Raw genomic sequence first — 23619 nt, 5'->3', positions numbered from 1 at the left:
AAGCATTTCCTTCTACAGGCAAAAGCACTGAAGTACATGGCCTAGTTTTCTGGCCTACCTCAACTATTTTTTTTTTATTAATTTTTGGGTTTTTTTGTTTTTGTTTTGACTTTTGAAAGGCACTGAAAAGACCTGGAATTGACTGCACCTTTAAGTTCTTTAAGAGCACAAAAGGGTGCTTAGCGAATCTTTTGCTTTTTATTTTTTATTTTTGGTTTTGCTTTGGTTTTTTTTTTTACTTTTGTTTCTTTTGCTTTTCTTTAAAACTAAATTTTGTAAACTAAGTGATTATTCAAAGACATTTTAAGTATATGCTGTGGGTGAGGCTATCGGGCCTCAGAAGCTACCAGAATTCTTCTTTTTTTTTATTTACTCTTTCTTTTTGAGAGAACCATGAGTTCTAATGAGTTTTGTTTTATTTATTTATTTTTCTCCTTTCTCTTGTATGTTGTTCTGTTTAACTAAAAAGTACCAGAAATTGCTTGATACCTCACTGAAAACATTGAATATTGAATCTTGCTAATTGAAGTCTTATTTCTTTTTGATGAATTAATCACCACTTTAAGTATCTGCTACTGTTATACCAGAGAATTCATGTATAAGATGATGTGGTCTACTTGCTAAAAGAAGATTATGTAATAATGTCTAAAAGAAGATTATGTAACAATGTCTAATATAATCAGCTATTTACATTCGTTTATTATTTATATGTCATTATACTCTGGGTATGGTTTGGAATTATTGTATATATCACTAATATATTCTCAGTTATGCAGCATAGCACACATTTTTACCATCATATTGTCTTTGGTGAAATTAATGAGATTTCAGAAATATGGAAACTTATCATTTCAGAGACTAACTTGCTGTGAACTCTGACGCAGGCCCTGGAGAGAATATATGTGCAACAAAAGGAGAGACAGGTATACGTAAGTCCATGGTTTGCTTATGATGGTGACTATGTAGAGCACAATTACTAGGCACAGTCCAGTATTCATCCTCTCTCCCTCCTAATTTAACCTAATTTAACTGAACTTATTTATCTTTTTATCTCACTCAGTTGAATTCACCTGTGGCCTAGCACAATCACTGGCTGTCTCAGAACCATGAGATATGGTATGATAACCTTTCCATAACATTTTCAGGTGTCATGAACACATACTAAATTTGGCTTTGATCCAGACACATGGTGGTAAAAAGTGTTACACATTGCATAACTACCTCAACCCTCTATTACAAGTCTAACCATATAAAGGAGGGAATGTAATGGAATTTATTAATTTGATCATTGACAATGCTATGCTAAGGTTTTAAAAATACAGCAATTCAAACAGTTAAAGAAGATAATCCAGCTTTCCAGACCAGAGTCCAGAATCCAGTTTTCCAGACCAGAATCCAGTTTCCTCCTGATGACATCTTACCACTTCAAGAAGACAAGAGAACTCAGAGACTTTATATGAACTGTTTTGCTTTATTAGCTTTTACTATCTCCTTTCTGTTATATACTATCTGTAACATGTACTCTCTGCAGAGGCTCTCCCTTTGCAAGACTAATGTCAAAGCGTCGGTTCATGAGGAAAAAAAAAAATCGCCCCTCTGGACAAAACTTTCCTCTCTTCCTTTTCTGTATTGTTGTTCGCATATTATTAGTCAGCAAAAGTTATTATATTCTTTTTACTGTTCCATCAAGGAAACATTCCGTTTCTTGAGGAAGCAAAGGGGGGAAATGTGGTAAAATATGAAAGTTTTTAACAGTCGGTTAGGATAAGTGAAAGACGCCAGTTTTTCAAGGACCACCCTTTTGGGGAGGAGATGAACAGTCTGCCTGCTGCGCATGTCAGACTGCCTGCCAGGTACAGTCCGCCTGCTGCGCATGTCAGACTGCCTGCCAGGTACAGTGCGCCTGCTGCGCATGTCAGACTGCCTGCCGGGTTTTTTTGACTTCCGGGGTGGAGAGAACGGGAGGAGCCTTTTTTTGCCGGCTTGGCGGGACTCCGGGCGGCGCGGCACAGACGGTCTGACTCACTCCAAAGGTGGCCTAAATCGGTTTGGTGAGTTTTTATAAGGAATATAGACAGCCTAGATTTAAGACGATTTGTACTGTATTTCTGTTTTCCTATCCTTCTAATCAACAACACCTTATATACAATAAAGGCTCTATCTAGAAAACCAGAAGCTTCTTCCATTTACTAGTCTGGGAGATGAATTAAGGGAAGGGTTAAGTAGGGGAGATTTATGATCTAATATCCAATTTTAAATCTCACACTTTAGAGATGTCAGAGAAGAAAAAAAGATTGCAGAATTTCACTGTGAGAACCATCTCCAAAGAATTTGATACCATTTGAATATTCTAACAGATCATTCTCTAGATCTATCTCCTTCATACCTCTTCCTTTCTCTTTCCCTGCAGGTATTACTATTTACTAAGAACTCTCATAGGCTTTTTTATTGTCCCTAATGTATTTGCACCTGACGGAAAAAATTCTATCATGTTCTAGGGACTTCTTGGTCCTCAGGGAAATCACTTTGCAGCTGAAGCCTTTAGATATCTGCAATTATGGTGATGTGGAAATACATTTTAACCATGTAGAAGTCTTACCAACATTCCCTTGTGAGTAGAGGCATGGCCACAATACTTATGGTGTAGGCGCTGAACTTTGTTGTTCACAGTCTCTACTCATCCACCTTAATTTAACAATAGGGCAAAGAGACTGTCTGTCTGAATGTAGTTTGCAAATTCCCATGTACTTAAGTTGCCAAAAATACTGTCAAAAGATATTATAGCAAGAACAATAATAATAGTTCACATTTATATAACACTTTGATGTTTGTCAAGTGTTTTACATGTGTTAATTAATTTGATCCTTAAAATTCTATGAGGTAGGTGGGTATTATTAACCCCACTTTATAGATGAAGAAACTGAGGCTTACTGAGGTTTGAATGATTTGTAGTAACTTTACTCAGCTTCTAAATCTCTAAGACTGGATTCAAACCAAGGTTTTCCTGACTTTTAAGTGTAATTGTGTCAAATACACCTCAGTATTTCTAAAAGTATTGTGTCTAGTTTGAATGTCTTTAAAAAAGAGGTTTAAAAAAGATTATGGAATAGAATAAGCATGAAATGTAAATAAAATGATAATATCTACAATATAGAGGCAAAACCTAATTTGGATGACATTACTTGGGAAAAGAATTGATGAATATCTTCAGGTAATAAAGAATGAGATGGAAAATAATTAGAGATTTTTACATATTAATACAGAGACCATAAGTGAAGAAAATTAACTTGAGGCAGCTAGGTGGTGCAGTGGATAAAGCACCAGCCCTGGATTCAGGAGGACCTGAGTTCAAATTTGGCCTCAGACACTTGACACTTACTAGTTATGTGACCCTGGCCAAGTCACTTAACCCTCATTGCCCCACAAACAAAACAAAACAGAATAAAACAAAAAACAGAAAATTAACTTAAAATAAAAGCAGTTTAAGCAAAGATTCTGCACTTTAAATTATCACAATACAAAAGGAAATTCTGAAATATTTATCATTAGACTATTAAGATTTTTAAAAATAATCAATAATTTTTTAAAAAATTAGGTAAAGTATTAGTAGTCTAGTAATAGAGGGATGTATTATACAGGGTGTTCCAAAACATTAATAAGGTTTTAACCTAATAACTTAAAGATTTTGAGATAGGCTATAGCCTAAAGTTCCTTCTAGCACAAGGATTTTATAATACCATGTATCCACATTAAATTTATTATTTATACTTTTCAGAACTCTAACAGAAGAAACTATACACATAATTAAATAGGATGCATTTCCCCCGCCCCCTCAAAGAGTCCACTTGTGCATAGAATCATAGATCTAAAGCTTGGAGTGGCATTAAAGTTTCAATCTCTTATTTCTACAGATGAGAAAATTCATGTCCAGAGGTTAAGAAACTTATTTGAAGCAAGTGACAGAACTAGGATTTGAATTCCAGCTTCTCTAAAGTAACAGTTCTTATTATGAAATTTTAAATTGACTGTATTAGAAAGAATAACCCTAAAGAGCCATTCAGGTCTAAGAAATCATCTTATCTTTTTAGATGGAGTGTTATTTGGCCATTGGCCCAGTTTATTTACAGCATTTTACAAAACTTAATGTACTATCATAAAAAAGGGAAAAGGACCCACATGTAAAAAGATATAGCTGCTCTTTTTGTAGTGGCAAAGAATTGGGAATTGAGGGGATACCCATCAATTGGGAAATGGCTGAACAAGTTGTGGTATATGAATGCAATGGAATACTATTGTGCTGTAAGAAATGATTGAGCAGAAGGATTTGAGAGAAACCTGGAAGGACTTACATGAACTGATCCTAAATGAGATGAGCAGAACTGGGAGAACACTGTACACAGTATCAACAACATTTGTGTTGATCAACTGTGATATAATCGACTCTTCTTAGCCAAACAATGGTCCAAGATAGTTCCAAAGGACTCACGATAGAAAATGCTCTCCAAATCCAGGAAAAAAGAACTGTGGAATCTAGATGCAGATTGAACCATACTATTTCTACTTTTTTGAGGTTTTCCCCTTTTGCTCTGATTCTTCTTTCACAGCATGACTAATGCAGAAATTTGTTTAATGTGATTGTACATATATAACCTATATCAGATTGATTGCTGTCTTGGGGAGGTGAGGAGGAAGAGGAGGGAGAAAAATTTGAAACTAGAAATCTTATAAAAACAAATGTTGAAAACTATTTCTACATGTAACTAGAAAATAATAAAATAGTTTTATGATTTAAATGAAAAGGAAAAAAGAAAAAACTTAAGGTACTATATAAATTTAATTATCATTATTATAGCAAATTTATTCCTCAAAATTTTTCATACATATCACACACACATATACACACACACACACACACACACACACACACACACACACACACACGGCCTGACTTTCTGAAGAATCATTTCAAATTCATGTTATTTTCATGCTTTTCCAAAGTTTAAAAAATATGTGAATTTTTAATAGCAATCAAGGTTCCCAAGATTTATTTTTTAAACAACAATTGTGTTGGCATAACATAAATTTTCACTATATTTTTATTTCCTCAAACTGATCAAAAGTGTTATTTTTTTCTTCTGTAAAGGAATAGATTACACTTATCTACCACTTTACAAAATCTCAACCCTTTTTCCTCACAATAACCCTATGAGGTTCCTAACACAAGCATTTTTTTTAAACTAGTTCTGTAATTTCACTCTAGTATGGAGCTCTATGAGAAAGAACTAGAATAATGGAAATCCACTCCTCTGCAACTATATAACTTCTTAGGAACACGTTAAGGTTAAGTGAATTGGGTAGAATTAAAGAGCCACAACATGTAAGGGATGGAAACCAGGTTGTTCATGGCTTCAAGGCAGTGTATCTGTTTACTAATTGTCTTTCAACATGTGCATCATTTATTCCCATAGATAGAGATGTCATCTCTATGGAGGTGATTCACAAGTATGAAAGGACTGAAAATTTTTCAAGATATCTAGACCTGTGTCTACAACAATGTATAACTATTTCAACCTTGGTGTCTCACTTGCACCTCCAACTCAACATGTCATCAAGGAGGATTTTCTTTTCTCCTAAGTATCTTTATGCCACCTGACCTCATACTATTTTTTCAGTGGTCCCATGTTTAAAACTTCATTATAATGTATGACTGTCCCCTCTTCTCTAAATCTAATATTTAATTTTATTATCAATTGCTTTCAATTTGAAATCACAGAGTTCATATTGCCCTCATTGTTTTTTTTTTTTATCTAGACCTGCAATTTTGTGAATTTATGGTCATCTTGGCAAGGAAATTACATTTATCTATGCAGATGAGGAACTTTTCTGCAAATTTTAGTCTTAGAGAGTTGCCCATGTCACTGAAAGATTGTCATGTACAGGGCCCATACAAATAGTAGTCGGATGCAGGCCTTAAATAGACCTTCCTGACCTTGAAACTCTTTATTTGCTATATAATACTTCCTCACTTTTAAAAGACCTAGCAATGGCAAATTTTGCAAAATCAGAAACTAGGAAGAAACAAATGTTATCTACCTGTCTAAAAAATTTACCCTTTTGGGGCAGCTAGATGGGACAGTGGATAAAGCACCAGCTCTGGATTCAGGAAGATCTGAGTTCAAATTCGGCCTCAGACACTTGACAATAGTGACCTTGGGCAAGTCACTTAACCCTCACTGCCCTGCAAATAAATAAATAAATAAATAAATAAATAAACAAACAAACAAATTAATTAATTAATTAAAAATTTAAAAAGTTACATTTACCCACTCTTGGAATTAGAAAGAATATTGGTGTTTGAGGAAAACTTTGAAGTATTGCTTATTAATATTTCAAAATAAGTTATTGCTAAATTTAATTCAATTCATTTGTTCCTTTTAAATACTTAGAACCATGAGTACAGAGATAATTATTATTCCTACATTACTGTTCAGTTGTATCCAACTCTCTGTGACCCCATAGATCATACTATCCAAGGGGTTTTCTTGGCAAAGATACTAAAGTTTGTCATTTCTTTCTCCAGTGAATTAAGGCAAACAGTGACTCACCCAGGATCACACAGCTAGTAAGTAACTGAGGTCACATTTGAACTCAGCTCTTCCTGATTGCAGGCCCAGCCCTTAATCCACTGAGCTACCTAGCTGCATCTTAAAAGTATTCCTTATTAAAAGCTATTCCTATAGTTTCCCATAATCCAGAAAACTATGTTTACTGATACCATTCTTTTGAAAATAATTCCATGGTTAAAAGTAATTTGCTGCCCTTCCAGTTCTTGATTTCATCTCCTCTTCCCTATGCTTTCCATCATTCAGTTCCTTTATTTCAAATAAACATTTGGAAATCACATCTCAATCCCTTTGCCATCTCATACAGATATTCCTACTTCACTTGGAGTCTTTCCCTAAATCAATCACTTTCCTATGCCCCATTTCATTTGTGTATTTCAAATGAATGCATATCATCTGATTATCCAAAACTGATTAATGTATTGCAGATGTAAGTCTTCTCAGTCAGGTAAAAATGAACTATCACTTCCCAGTTCTGTGAAACCTTTACATACACAACCAAAAATAGCAACAGCCTCTTTTCAGGCTGGAAAATTTGCATCTAGTTTTCTACCTGCTAGCTCCCCATAGAAACATTTCTAATTTTGTTCATTTTGCACTCGATTCGCAATATCAATTTAATTACTTTTTCTAGAATGTACATATTCCCTGAAACATTTGCCTATACATGCATTTAATACTATACACTAATCCTCTTTAAATCCTTTATTAGTTATAGTCATTCAAAAGAGCATCACTACACTGTCATCCATCTTTCCCTGACGTCTCCTTTCAGGGGTTTTTGGTTCATGATACTAGTGACATGGAGTGGAACCAAAAGTAAAAATGTTGGTGGCACTCTACTTCATGCTCTATTAATTTTTTTTATTTTCTTTTTTCTTGCTTCTCCATTTCTCTTCTCCAACTATGTCAATTGCTTTTTTTCTCACCTTGCTTTTTCTTTTTTCTTTCCTTGTCTATCCCTTAGGCCTACCAACAATGCCCAATGACCCACAGGAATTATTTAACACTGAATTTGGCACTTAAAACTTAAGGGATTGCCAATGCTAGAATATTCATTTCTCAGCATGTATTAAATCTTTCTTATGTATGACTTAGTTTGTGATCTCCAGAAAGACCATTTTAACTCTGCATGTAACAAATGAATCCATCATGACAAATACTAACATGAAAACCTATAGTTATTCCTATATGGAATAGATTTAGGATGTTCAAAATCAAGAGATACCACTGTGGCAGTTGAAAAAAAGGAACAGCAGATTGGAGAATTTTTACATGTTTATCCCTACAAAGTCATATGATTATGTGGTCCTATTCATTATAAATGAAGATGAACTACGATAGTGATAATGTGACTGATTTTTTTCTCCTCCTTGTAATGGTGATGATCTTATAATAAACCATGTTGACTCTACTCTATAGTGTATTCTTCCTTTTGGACCATGTGGAAAATGGCTGAACATAGTTAGTCCCTAGCTATCAAACCTAGCTGTTCATTAAGTAAGCCTAATCACTTTGTAGAAGAATCAAAAAAGTGCTTGACTTCAGCACCACTCTCTTGGGAAATGAAATATTCAATAAATCAGTGAATCATCAAGCATTAATCTAAGTGCCCACTGTGTGTCAATGTTCTGAGTCTAGGGAAAATAAAGCCAAATGAAATAGTCCCTACCCTCAAGAAACTTACATTCCAGTTATGATATTTACATATAAGTATATACAAAATAAACATAATGAATACATAAACAAACATGCATGTGCGAGCATACATATGTGCAATGAGAGGGCATATAGGTAAATCTGTATTATTAATTTGCACCCGAGTCCTAAAAAATTAAATGATGTGTTCTACAATGGATTTAAGAAAAATATACAGCCAAAATTTCTAGGCAAGACATTTTCTTCAATGGCGCGTTTAATAACTCTGACTTAAATTCCCATATTAACACAGATTTTTGTCCATTTGTTTCAGTTGCATTCAACTCTTTGTGACCACATTTGGCAGCTAGGTGGCACATTGGATAAAGCACCAGTCCTGGATTCAGGAGGACCTGAGTTCAAATCTAACCTCAAATACTTGAAACTTACTAGCTGTGTGATTGGGCAAGTCACATAATCCTCATTGCCCAGCAAAACAAACAAACAAACAACAACAACAACAACAACAACAAAAGGCAAACATGACCACATTTGGGATTTTCTTGGCAATCACACTTCAAAGGCTTGCTTCTCCAGTTCATTTTGCAGATGAGGAAACTGAGGCAAACAGGGTCAAATGACTTGCCCAGGGTCACACAGCCATTGGACAGATTTGAATTCACAAAGATGTCTTCTTGACTCCAGACATTACATTCTATCCATTGCACCACTTAGTTGCCCATAATAACACAGATAGGAACTAGCAAGCAATCAATCAAGGAAGGAAAGGAGAGAGGGGGGAAGAAAGGGAAAGAGGGAGGGAGGGAGGGAAGAAAGAAGGAAGGAAAAGCAAAGTAAAGCAAAGTAAAGAAAAGAAAAGAAAAGGTAAGGAGGGGAAAAGAAATAAGAAAGAGTAGATCTACATGTGAACACATGAACCTCCATGTTAATCACAGTTTTCAGAAATAATATGGCCACTACTTAATTAGAAATATGTAAGTATGATAAATACTGCTCAATCTTTAGCATTATTATTATTATCATGGCTTATAAGACCAACACAGGTGCTGGTATGTGAATGAGTATATCGACTATCTTATTTGCTGTATGTTTTTAGACTTATGTGTCATTTTTGTATTTCAGTATGTTGAAGTGTAGGGGGCAGATGGACTATAAGAGAGTTGTAATATGGAAGGGAATTTTATAATAAGTCTCTTAGTTTCTCTGGTTTCTATGAAGTCTCACCTCAAAACTCACTTTCTACAGGAGCCTTTTCTCAGTCCCTTTAGTGCTAATTGCCTTCTCTTTCAGATGACCTCATATCTACCTTATGGATAGATCTTGTATAGCCCAAGTTATTTATATCTTATCTACCCCGTAAGTCTTCATGCTCCTTAAGAAGAGAGACTGTGTGGGGGCAACTAGGTGGTGCAGTGGATAAAGCACCAGCCCTGGATTCAAGATAATCTGAGTTCAAATCTGACCTCAAACACTTGACACTTACTATCTGTGAGACCCTGGGCAAGTCACTTAACCCTCGTTGCCCTGCAAAAAAAAAAAAAAAAGAAAAAAGAAAAAAGAAAAGAAAAAATGAAAGAAGAGGGACTGTGTTTTGTTTTTGTTGAATCCTCAGTGCTTAGCAGCAGTGTCTGGCATACTTTAAACACTTCATAAATAAATATGAATTGACTTGTTTGTTCAATGATTGACACATAAAAACACTATATGGATGTTTTCACATTGAAGGACTCTTATTCCCCCCTAGTTTCTGTTTACCTATTCAGATGAACTATGAACAGAATGGATCCAATCATAGTTTTTGACTGAATTGTCCTTCATCACAATATAAAAGGGAGCAATTGACCATATTTGAAGTCATGAGACATGAATCTATTACACTGACTAGCTATCTGACCCTGGACAAAGTATTCTTCCCCTTTTCTTCCTTCCTTCCTTCCTTCCTTCCTTCCTTCCTTCCTTCCTTCCTTCCTTCCTTCCTTCCTTCCTTCCTTCCTTCCTTCCTTCCTTCCTTCCTTCCTTCCTTCCTTCCTTCCTTCCTTCCTTCCTTCCTTCCTTCTTTGTAGGCTAGCCAAAAGAACAGCTAAAACACAAAACAAAACATTTTGAAGGACCATATATAAAGAGGATCATTAAAATTAAAAGAGACATAACCTACACAAGGAGGTGAAGTGTCAGGGGAGGTACTTCATTTTATAATATAAATTTCCCAAATCTAGAAAAATGTTTCACATACACAAATACAAAAGTAAGAAAATACAAAAAAAAATCCTTTCAAAATATAGAAATAGAATTTATGCTATTTGCTATTTTTATTCAAGGTTTTTTTTTTTTTTTTACATTCCATGAACTAAAAAGCTAACTCTCCTGCAGCTTGTAAAGATTTTTAGATAAATGTAAGTAGGCAGAAATTACAAAATTAAATGTAATTTAATTAGTCTTTAGGTTTTGGGGGTCAAATAATTGCAACTCCAAAAACTAAATCTGTTGGCCACTATGTTATAAAAATGGAAAATCCAGTATTTCTAAGTCAGCAGCTATGTTTGTAGGGTATTCTTTATGCAGATAAGTGCGATAATTCATAGTTTTGAAGGATTTCACATGCTTTTTTATTATAAGCTTAAAACATTTTATTTGTCTATTCCTGGTTAGGCAAAGGTTTATCAGGTTCAAGTTACATAAAATCTAGTATATACTTTATTTACATGATTAACTAAAAGGAACAAATTATTTTTATTAGTCAGCTAGTTGGTACAATGATTAGAGTGTTGGACCTAATGTCAGGAAGATCTAAACTCAAATCAGATCTCAGACACTTACTAGCTGTGTGATTGTGAACAGTCACTTAATCTCTGTTTACCTCCATTCACTATACCAAAAAAAAAATCAGGATCATAACACCTATCTCCTAGGGTTATTATTATAATCAAATGAAACAATATTTGTCAAGGAAGTAGTCAGCATAATACCTGATACACACAAGTGCTATATAAATATAAATAAAAGCAATTATTATTAGTTGTGTGACCCTAGGCAAGTCATTTAACTTCTGTCTACTTCAGTTTCCTCACCTATAAAACAGGTATAACAATTAGCACTTAACTCCTAGGATTGAAGTGATAATCTAATGAAAATATTTTTAAAGTGCTTTGCAAACTATGAAGCATTATACAATGTTAGCTATCATTACAATTATTCCTCAAGGTATTTACTGCTTCATATATGAACTATTTCAATTAACTCAGAAGTGGAGCAAGTTTACAACCATCAGTGAATAAAATGAGATATTCTTCTGAATTTGCAAAGCTATTAATATTATCCAGCAATGATAGCTTTTCAGTTCTGTGGAAGGCTGCTAACTGTTCAAGGAGACTTTTTAAAGTGCAGAAAGGATTTCTTTGTTTTTCCCTGTCTCACTTGAGTAGGGCAAATCGTTTACCCCCTCTCAAATTCAAATGGGTGAACTGAACATGCCATAGTTAGAAGGAAGACATATTCTTCTAATACGAGTGATTTAATCCCATGGAGCAGTGATGGACTCTGAGCTCAGGACACAAAATAAAAACATTGGCTACATTTCTCAGATTGTGAGTCCTTCTGAATTAAAGCTCAGATGCTGCATCTAGTACCATAATTGTTAACCACATAGCAAATGTGAAATAAGACTCTCCCTATCTCAGGAACATAGGTAAAGTGTTTAAATAATTTGTTCTTTGATACAATGCTGCAGAGATGAAAAGGTTGGGTTGCAATTGCAAAGGATTCTTGTTTACAAAGACTGGACTTTTCCTATATTAGATTTTATGCAGGAAATCATAAACAGAACACCTACTTTCATAGGAAAAATATGCCCTTTGTTCTTTAATAATGATGGGAAATATGTGATATAGTACAATTGGTTTGGCTTGATATCTCACTTTCACTGGAGATTTTCCCCTAAAATGTTTCCTAACCTTGTATTTATGAACTGTCTTTGTATAATACAATATAAACATTATACTGTTTAATACATTGGTTTCTTCCTATGATTAGCTATTAAAAATACCAAATCAAAACTTCTGAGTCAGGGAATAGAAATAAATTAATTCAGTGGACTGAGGTAACAACTTAGTATTTAAGTTGTAGGGGTTTTCTGCCCATTACATCATAAATTCATGAAGAATGAGAATATCTCTACCTTCCTCCCTACTTATGCATATAAGACAATAAAAGTAACAATAATAATAATAGATATGTGTTATATTATGCAGAAGTAGCATAGCATGGTGGAGAAAGTCAGGCTTGAAGTCACAAAGACCTCTATTCAAATCCTGCATGCATTTGATCCTGAGCAAATATTTTGAATTCTCAGTGCCCCAAGGAATTAATATTGTAAATATCATCAATGTTGATGCTCTATATTAATGGAAGGAGATTCTATGCCACCAGCCCATCTCTGCATACAAATGATGCATATGTCTGTGTGTGTATCCACAATGTGTATATACTACATACTATATATATATAGTACACATACCCACACGTACTATATATAGTATACATTATATATACTAATATATAATACATGTGTGTATATATGTATATATATATATATACACATACCTATATTTAGGTATTTTATTGTTAGTTTAAGATTTATGACTGATGTTGATAAGGGATTTATATAAGACTTTAAGGTTTGCACTTATAATATACTATCTCTTGATCATGATACCAGATAAACTGTCTCTGCTATATATTTAGAAAGAAACCAGGAACAATGGAATCCTTGTTACATCTCCTTACCATGTGCATCCCATTCTTTCATCGTCAAGACATCTTTTGAATTTACTACTACTCCATGGTTTATAATTCACTAAAAAATAAGAATAAAACCCAAATTCACAGAAAAGACTTGTTTAAAAACAGTCTTTAAGGGGATCCTGATGAAAATGTTCAATAGTGGCATTTGCTGAAGTATTCCCTCCCCTTACTCTATCTGGGATGAATATGAGGGGAAAAATGAATAACCAGTGGCTGGGATTAGTGTTCTAAAGATTCCTGAACTAAAGTGGAATTGATTGTATTTGTACAGCCTCTTGCAACTCAGATTTTGTAACTGTGTGATGATAGGTGGCACAGTGGTTAGAGTTCTGAGCCTGAAGTCAGGAAGACGAGTCTTCCTGAGTTCACATTTGGCCTCAGACACTTACTGTGTGACCTTGTGAAAGTTACTCGACCCTGTTTATCTCAGTTCCTCATCTGTAAAAATGAACAGGAGAAGGAAATGGCAAGCCACTCCACTATCTTTGTCAAGAAAACTCCAAATGGAGTGACAGAGTCAGACATGATTGAAAATGACTGAATAAAACAACAAGGCATCTCTCAAAGGGGCCTTCAACATGGTACAGTAGCTATACCCAAGAAATGCAAGTTTTGGGAGTTATGTCTTAATGGTATATAATATACTCTGCCCCACTATCTCCATTACAGCAGGAGTGCAAAGTGAAGATATATAGGAAGCATGCTCAGTTGAGGCTAGAGAAGAAAACACCGGAAAAAAAGCATGGTTCTATTCAGCTAAAAAAAAGGCAACTGTAATGACTCTCTTGATCAATATAATATATAACTATCTTTACCTGGAATTTATGTAATGTGAATTTATTTATACACACTTTATTTTTAATGGAATTAAATATCTCTGCCTCTTGCTCCTCTCTCTCTCCAATTTTTAATCTACTCCCTTATTGCTCTCCCCATATTTCCATTTCTCTCAAATACATAGAAAAAGCAAAATCATTAATTAATTATAATTAAACTAATTAATATTAATTTAATCACTGAACTCATATTAATCACTAATATAGACTACAGTGTACATCTATAAAACTGTACAATGAGAATTGCAATAGAGAGTGAGAATACTGCAGCACTATTATACCTTATTCACTAAAGAAAGATTTAATTGTATTTATCATCCTATACTTACTGAAGCAATGAATTACACATCTTGTAAAAGTTTTTCAACAATAAACTGTAACACCCAAAGAATTTCCTTCTTAACACTCAGCTAACTACAAAATTCACTTAATGAGAATTCACTGTTCTTTGCAGATTCTGGCTGACTAAATTCATTTACTGTAGCTCTACTGATAGAGAAAGTCTATATTCATTTCATATGAGATCCATCATCTAAATATATTGAACTCTAACTACTCTAGTATTCTTTCATTCAGCTTATCTAATTCTCTGCTGTACCTTAAGGAAAGAGTAGAAAAAAAGAATCACAAATTTTCATGGGTTTCTATATTAATGTTAAAAGGTATAGTAGACATTTCCTCCACAAATTCCAATACGAGCATTACTGTAAATGAAACAATCATTTGACTCTTTAGGCAAGTTAATTTACCATCACCCTCCCTTGCTCCCTTCATATCAAAGAAAACTAAGTAACACACTGTAATTATTTGTTTTTGTTTTTTTTTTTTTAGTGAGGCAATTGGGGTTAAGTGACTTGCCCAGGGTCACACAGCTAGTAAGTCTTAAGTGTCTGAGGCTGGATTTGAACTCAGGTCCTCCTGACTCCAGGGCTGGTGCACACTGTAATTATGATCTTGATAATAAATACACACACACACACACACACACACACACACACACACACACATATCTGTCCTAGAATTTCAGAGGAACTGACAAGTATTACTTCTTACAATAGGTACTCAAGATCTAACAGTGAGATTCTCTGGCAAAGTGTATCTCTAGCATTTCAACAGAGAAATACTAAGCCACAGAATCGCTCATCTCTCCAGAGGTTTGGATCTGAAAATGAGTTGAGGCCTGTCTGGGATTCTCATGGCAACAATCAAAAGGCACACATGTTCCCAATGAAATTGGTGCAGATCCCAAAGCTAAATATTTTAGCTAGAATCTAACCATACTTGAAGAACTATGTCAGCACTCTCTGAAATATTATTATTGATTACAAGAAGATGGCATTACTGAACTGAACCAAAAGATTTGGTTTGGTCTAATTAGATTGCAAACAGGGATATTAGACCAAGTTCCCAAAGACTTTCAATTCCTGCAAGCCTTAAAACTGTTTTGATTTAGAAAGACCACTACTGTGTTTACTACAATAAATAAGGCTTGAAAACCACTGCAAGTCTACTATAAATTATGAAAAACCTTACAGAATCCTGAATAGTGAGGAATAAATGTGATAGTAATAACAACTCTTTCCATTTTGATGCTGCTGGCTGCTGAATTCTACAAACAGATGTTTTTAGTCAAATGAGAGTGTGTCATTGAAACTTTTCAGATGGGACACCCACAAGCAAGTTCTAAAATTTCTTCATCATTCAGTACCAAGAATTGAATATGAAATAAGATAGAAATTCAGAGCTCCTATGAAGGACCTATAAACAGCATTTGATTAAAAGAATTGGAAATAGGAATGTTAATGTGCAATTAGGTAAGAACCTGAGTCAGAATTCAGCAAATTCAAAGAAGATGAAACATTATAGACATTTAATAGTAATCACTTATTCCTAGACATCTAAGTTTATATATTATCCCAAGAAAACTTTATTTAATTATATGTATATATACACAGTACATATGCATATAGTATATATTATAATAAAATTTTCTTGGGAAAATATATACAATTTATTTTTATTTTTACTTTTTTATATACTTATATTTATTTTTACTTTATAGTTAATTTATTGTACTATGTGTGTGTGTGTGTGTGTGTGTATGTATAGCACAATAAAGTTTTCTTGGGATGTTCCTAGGAATCTTTAAAAAAATATTCACTTAAAGATTTGTTTGCTACCTGACTTTTAAAGCCCTATACAATTTATCTTCAGCCTATCTTTTGAGATTTACTTGATACTATTCCCCATTATAAACTCTATGTTTCAGTTAGCTTTTACTATAACTTTTCCCAAAATTTGATCCTTCATCTCCTAACTACAGGCATTCATAGCAAACCATCTCCCATCCCTTTAGCTAACTGATGGCTCACTTTAAACGCTATAAAATTCTTGCCTTCCTTCAAGGTTTGTCAGCTAACCACTTCTTGCATAAAATCTTCTTTGATCCCTTCAATTGTTGTGCACTCTTCCTCCTAAAGTTTTTTTTCTGTATGCTGCATACCATCACTGCTACCACAACCACCACCACCAAGGAATATATGCTCAGAAAAAGCAGAAGCAGATTACTTCATTTTCTCTTTGCTTTCCTAGTATCTCATACTATGTATGAATGTAGTAGGTGCCTTATAAATATTGTTGAATTTAATTTAGCTTAGAAAATTGTCCACACATACCACTAGTGTCAGATTTGAAATTCCAAAGGATAAGGCTGTTCATCATTTTCCTCTGTCTTCCTTGATTAATGACACTTCAGGTTGTTTGAGAGGAAAAGATATTTAGCTGAAAATGGCAAAGGAATAGGAAGAAAAACTGAGGAAAAGGATTGGGCCTGAAAGGAAGTTCACGAAGAGCAAAGATTAGGATGTGGAAGACCTTTAAAAAGATTCTTTTTCTAGGTTATGCTATTGCTGGACCAAATGGTGAAGTAGTATTAGGTATTACTCCAAGCTTCCTAATTCTGGATCATCTTCCATTTTCAGAGATGATTTCTTTCCAATACTCACAGTAGCAACATCCTTGGCCTTTTTCACCAATCTTCTCACCAAATTGTATTCTTAAATCCAACTTTCATAGTAAAGATATCAGTTTAAAGTATCATATTTTTCAAGAGTATCGGAATTAATGGTAATGTCAATTATCATATGGTCAGTGACAGAATATTTGGAGGGACAGTTTGAGGATGGAGGACATCAAGTATTCCCAATTCTACTAAAATCATATCATGGGCTACCTGTAATAATAGTAGTCTTGCTATAGCTATGAAGGAACACAGGCCTTGTGATTTTTGTCTACTAGCTGACCATTGTTTGACCTTAAAGAAAAAAAAAACATATGTATATGTATATACACATACATAATATACATGCTTTTGTTTTCATGACTAGAATGTGATTTGGAAAGAAGATAGAGAAGCATACATATATGATGCATATAAGTGTGTGTATATAGATATAAACAGAAGCAATATATTAAATATACATATGTATATACATACACATGTATAAATTTAGTCATATAATTCTATAGGTTACTTGTCATACTAAGATTTCCATCTATTTTAGTTTTATCGGGTTTTACTTAGTGATCCCATTCTCAAAAGTTGACAATAGGAATTTATATAGGAATTTAAGGGTGGAAAATGCTTTACATGTGTTATATCATTTGTCCCTCATGACCACCCTATGAAATAATTACTCTTATTACCTTCATTTTACAGATGAGAAAACGGAGGCAAAGGGAGATTAAATGACTTGCCCAAGTGCCACAGCTAGTAAGTGACTGAGGCAAAATCTGAACTCATATCTTCCTAATTCCAAACCCAAAATTCCATCCACCATGCCATATCACTTCCCAGTAATGAGAGATAGAGCCAGGAGAATGACAGAATAGAAAAGTAAGTGAAATAAAATGATAATGGAAACAGAAGCTGATGGCAGGATCTCCCAATGACCTGGTCATTGTCCTGGACAGTTCTGAGAATCCTCCCAGAGGAAAAAGCTAACGACAACCCATCAAGGGTGTGGAAAGCTGAGGAAAGCAGCCCTTGTACTTTCTGGGATTAGAGGACAATAAAAATAAAAACTTAGAATTCTCTTCCACTGGCTTCAGGCTTCAAGGCCCCTATTTCAGTCAATTATACAGATATTAGAAGACTGATTATGTGTGGGGAAATTGAGAGTTAAGACTAGGTTATCAATGAGGAGCTCACAGGACTCCGTCAGTCAACATTTCTAAAGACTGAACATTTATTATTGAAGAATCAATGAAGAGTGCTGACTTTCAGTCAGTGATTATTGAAATCTTGCTTAGAAAGTAAAAAGTATCAAGTGGCAGTCAAAAGCCTATAATTTACAGTGCATGGTTAGGAAATAGAGACTCAAATGTAAAGAGTTTCCTTGAAGAAATGAAATCCATAATAATGTTCAAAGGTGTATGAACTATATAAACTTGATCCATTTTTATTCTTCATTTTTTAAAGTAGGAGTTTTTATCCTTCATAGAAATAGCATCTTATGTTTTATTTATATTTGTTGATATATTTGATCAGTACTTCAAACTTAAATGTTCACTGACCCCCACAAATAAATATATAATTAGATAAATATGTGGGGAGGAACTTTTTGATTCATTTTTTGTGATCCTCTGTTCTCATTTTTTAAATAGGAAATATATTTTAATAATTTTTAAAGAGAAATCTTCATTTCTGTGACTTATTAGAAAAATTTAAACATTGTGCTTTTAAAGAAGCAAATTATCCTTATATTTAAGGTATATTATTAATAGGCACTAATAAGTTAAAATTACAAATTCAAAGTTTTTATTTTTCTTGGGGGTGGATGGGGAGGGGCACAGGCAAGGGATGTAGAGAACTTCCAAACAGACCAATTAAAAAAAATTACAATCAAACAGCATTTACAAAGAAATGAAATTGAATTGACAAAAAAACAAGCAAAACTAAATAACTGCCAACACTTCCCCTTCTGGCTGCAGGATTATAGGGATTATTAGTGAACCATTCTTGTCATTATCTAATAACCTTTCAACAACAAAAGTATTTCAGTTATACCCCATCCTCAATTTAGCAGTGATGATAAAGTTATAAAAAATTCCTAATTTTTATCATTTGGTCAAGATGACAAAAACCAAACACTATCACAAATGAGGGATATTGATAGGCAAATAAACTAAAGACAACACAGACTCAAAATAAATGATGCTTCTCTTGTAAGACAAGACCCTGTGCATAGAAAATCCAGGCATTTTAGATATTGGCTACTTCAAGACAAATTCATTATTTTAGAACAAATTTTAACAACAGTAATGAAGCTGATTCTATGAACAAATACAAACTAAAGATTCCATGATTTAATGTAAGCTAAGGAAAATCTTACTATTTCCCTAAATATATAAAAAAGTTCAAGGTAGAATTTCAAGAATCATTTATAAATATGGACATTTAATCAAGAGTAATAAGGCCATTTGTCCAATTCAAGGATCCGGAAAAAAGTGGGACCATACTAAAAACTTTAAAATATTAATATAACATAGGAAGGAGTACCAAAGATTTCTTAAGGTATAAAAGGAAGTTAAACTTAATTTCTAGAAGATTAAAAAATAGGAATAAAAATGTGTAGCTTTATATTAGGTGCATCCTACCTAATATACATGTAGGCCCTAAATATGTCATTAATAAAACAGTTATTCTAATTAGCACCTAACATACAAAGGTGTTAAGTCAATTTAAAATGACATTTTAAAATATTATTAAAAATGGAAGAGTAGTTGTTAATGCTTTTAAAACAGCCTGTTGAGAAAATGCATAATGTTATATAAGTCAATACAATGCAATCATACAATTTCATATAAAGAGAGGACAATTATTAAGTGTGAATTCAGCTCCCTTATAAGTTAACAAGCATTAATTTTCTATTATGTGGAAGGAAGTGTGCTTTTTTCTTCCCCTAGGGGTTCAACCTGGTTATTCAACCTAGTTCAATATGCTGGTCAGTAGACAGCAGCACATACTTAAAGCCATTTTCTTAAAATGTTCTCCCATTTTGCAGGTTTGTATAATGATACAAATTCACTCATTTATTTTTCATATGTAGTCAAAAGGTCCTAAGAGTAATGACTCTTAAGAATTATTTGAAAGTTTCCTTTTCTTATTGTACTTTATTTTGAAAACTTCTCAAACACTGAACTCCAATTTATATAATTTTCTGTCCCATTTGTAGGTTAGGCCCTGAAATAACGATTTGTTTTAAAGGATCCATGTATATTGATATTTTCTCTCTTTCATAAAAGGATGCCTTTATTCTTAAAGGGAAAACAATGTCCAAGTCCATTTCATCCTCAGTTGATTCTGTAGACCTTGTTTTTGCACATTTGAGTCTTGAAAATAAATCAATAAATTGCCTATACATCATTATATCTCTGTATCAATGCTGGAAGCAGAATTTCAGTTCATATGGTAAAATTACATTGTCAGGCAGAAAAGATGCTCTGCCTTCTTCCCACAGTGATTTTTTTCCTCCTGGTACTTGCTAGCTCCTCTTAAGAGACTTAGAGCTCAATTTATATATATATATATATATATATATATATATATATATATATATATATATATATATAAAAGAGAGAAATTTGTGTGAATAAATAGCATGAAATGCTTTTTGATAAATCAAAATATGCTGATGAATGCAAACCTTTCACTGGTTTTGCAATTTTACAAATATGAGTAATAGGAATATTTGGTGAAAAATGCTCATGTATAGTACCTGAATAAAACAGTGCAAATATATATCATTCTACATATGCTATCAGTCAAACAGTTCATAATTTAACCCTTTTCCATGGAAGCCATCTATTTAATTTAGAACAAGTTATATCTCATATCTCACATAATATTTGAGCCTTTTTTCATATCAACATCTGAAGACACTTATAAGTCACCTATGAAGAAACTTAAGAAACTCTTCAATACTTAAATTATTTCTAAAAGGGGGGAGGGGGAAGCATTGCATCTTTCTACAGATCAATGTCCATTTATAATTAGAGTCATTGTGGTAAAGAGGCAGGAAAAAAATAATCATTCGGGCACTCATTACTTGGAAAACATGATCTTTTATGAGATTAGCCCTTACACCATGGAGAATAATTTCACTACAGCGTTCTAAATATTCTACCCAGCAAAAAATAAAGTGTAACTTCAACTTGAGAAAAAATGAGTGTTACATTTGCTTATGATTATGATTACAAATCAGACACTACTAAAAATAATCTGGTTCCAATGAATACTCAATTAATAAATATTGTTCCTCAGATTAAAGACTCAATTTAAAATATTTTTTAACTACCACAAATCACTTACTAGATAAAATCTTATATCAACCATGAAGTATTCCAAAGCCTAAGTCAGAATAACATAAGTACACTTTCCCTTTTTTCCTAGTAAGTCAAGAAAATCAGAACCACACACTCCCAAATCATCTTAATTAATCTTAATGCCTTAATTATATTTATGTCATTGTAGTCAAATGTTTAGCTCTTTTTAAAATTAAATGTATTAAAATTAATAAAACCTCATTTTAAGAAAATGAATGACATTGACTTTTAGAAAGAAAACATTTATAATAAAGAAAGATTATATTACCTTTGTCCAGTGTGTACTTTAATTCATAATTTATGGAGTTTAAAAAAAGTTCTCTTGGTTGTAAATGGATGTTTTATTGGTCATCAGATTATGGCATTACTTTACACTGCATTTCTTAAGTTATTAAATATTTCAGACAAGAAAATTCTGATAGAATATGTTTTGGTTTTTGCAGTACCGAATTTAGCAATATTAACAGAATTTGCCGTGCATGTGCATGTTTATATTGTGCAAACAAATGCAGATATATTATAAAATATGTATTTCATATATTCCATGTTTGCCTCTACAGAAACATAGCACATGTTGTACCCAACTTGGTACAACATGGATACTTTGTATAAGTGTTAGGGGTTTCTTGATTGTTTATTTGTTCTTGTTTTAAAGAAGAATTCGGAAGAAGATGAAGGGCTAAGGACCTTGGAGACTCATATTATGTTGTTACTGAAATATTTAATAAACTTGTAGTGGTTGTTGTTTTTCTGGGACAACTGCAAGACTGACTGTTTCCTTTCATATATTATCAATGGACCATTCCACAATGATAAACTGGATTGCAGGTCTAATTGGTTTATTATGATTGCTTAAGCTTTCCTTTACATTTTATAGGCATTGGGAAACTTCACTCACCTTGTTCAAGTGGTTGGCTTTTAGTTGAAGTAGTTTTCATTTTGAGTGCTTCCCTAACAGACATGTCACAGCAGGAGCCTTTGTTAGTGTCTTGGTCACTGTCAGCCTGATCACTGTCCCCATGCCCACTGTCTCTCAGGCTGGCTCTTTCTGGGTCCTTGAACGTGGAGCTACTGTAATAGATAGAAGAAAAGATGACAAAAGTGTTGTTTCTACTAGTTTCAATCTGAAGTGTAGTGTCTAGCAAAGCAATTTTGACAAGAATGCAAATGGGGAAGCTGAGAAAGTTATTTAATAGGCCTTACCTTTGAACAAACTGCTGCCTGCTGCCCATGTAATTGGGCTCTGCGGGAAAATTGTCTGTCTGTGAAAAAGAAGGAAAAAAATACGTATAGTTGTACACTGGACAAATCTCCTGCAGAGCAACAAGATTTCCTAGTGGAGAAATGATTAATAATTTAAAAATTCCCTTAATCTTCAGATTTGTACATTTTAATTAAATTGGAAAATGCTGGCATGTAATTATGTACTCGGAACAATTAAATGATTCCGGTCCACAAATTACCTGCTAAAGTAAACAATGAGGCTGTCATAACTGGCATTCTCTGTTAGGAACCTGATGGATGACACTGTTTATGTTGTTTCATTAGTCAGATATTAAGATTGAATGTTTGTGGGAGGAGTGGGAAAATGACCTAATTTCTGCATATTAAAAAAGTGAGTTGTTTAATAATGCTGGTTTTAATCATAATTATATCATCTGTGGGGATTCTGATGCCCTTATTGAGGTAATATAATTTGAAGTAATCTACTGCATTGGTCTTCAGTGAAGAAAAATGGGGTGATCTTCCAGGAGTCTTTTCTTCAAAATGTGCCCATAACAAGTACAAGTACTGTACATATGGTTGATCTCATCTCTACAATTAATTCTCATTCTTATTAATAGGCATGCTCAAAGTATTGAAATGGCATCTGAATGATGCCATTGGAATGCTTGCTACTATCAACTTCTAAATAATATATATATGTATGAATTCATATGTTAATAATGAATATAATACAAAAATAAGGGGAGAATACATGTAATTTCTAAAGTATAACTAACACTTCAAATGACCAAATTGTGGAGCGACTACTATTTTTTTCTTTTCATCTTTTTTTTTTTAATAGTATCCAGGCTAACGTGGAGATCTGCCAAAAAGAACTGAATTCTCCTTGTATCATCAACCAGAGTCCTTTTGGAGAAAGAGACTGGATCTTTCACTGCACTCCCTATACTGTACATTCATACACATCATTTCTCCTTGCAGCTGACTCTGAGACAAAGTATCTCTTGTTTTCTGCATCACTTCATATCACACCATTATGCTCTGAGTAGCTATGGCTTTTTAAAAATCTCCCTCAGCACATAAGTACT

General features: G+C 33.5%; 1 protein-coding gene across 6 annotated transcripts in view; it reads right to left on the bottom strand.

Annotated features, from left to right (window-relative positions):
• PCDH17 (protocadherin 17) overlaps nucleotides 1-23619 on the bottom strand; it is a 122923-nt gene that overhangs the window by 62805 nt on the left and 36499 nt on the right. For 4 of the 6 annotated variants that reach the window (XM_043992995.1, XM_043992999.1, XM_043992997.1 and 1 more), the window contains 2 exons: nucleotides 22508-22566; nucleotides 22203-22375 (listed from right to left, as the gene is read on the bottom strand). In XM_043992995.1, coding sequence (XP_043848930.1) covers nucleotides 22203-22375; nucleotides 22508-22566 — 232 coding nt within the window. The remainder of the gene's footprint in view (nucleotides 1-22202; nucleotides 22376-22507; nucleotides 22567-23619) is intronic. The other 2 variants (XM_043992996.1, XM_043992998.1) reach the window with 1 other exon arrangement.

The sequence above is a fragment of the Dromiciops gliroides genome, chromosome 3 (assembly GCF_019393635.1).
Source record: "Dromiciops gliroides isolate mDroGli1 chromosome 3, mDroGli1.pri, whole genome shotgun sequence".
NCBI lineage: Eukaryota > Metazoa > Chordata > Mammalia > Microbiotheria > Microbiotheriidae > Dromiciops > Dromiciops gliroides.
The sequence above is the reverse complement of the archived record's forward strand: the minus strand, read 5'-3'. Positions and strand labels throughout refer to the sequence as shown.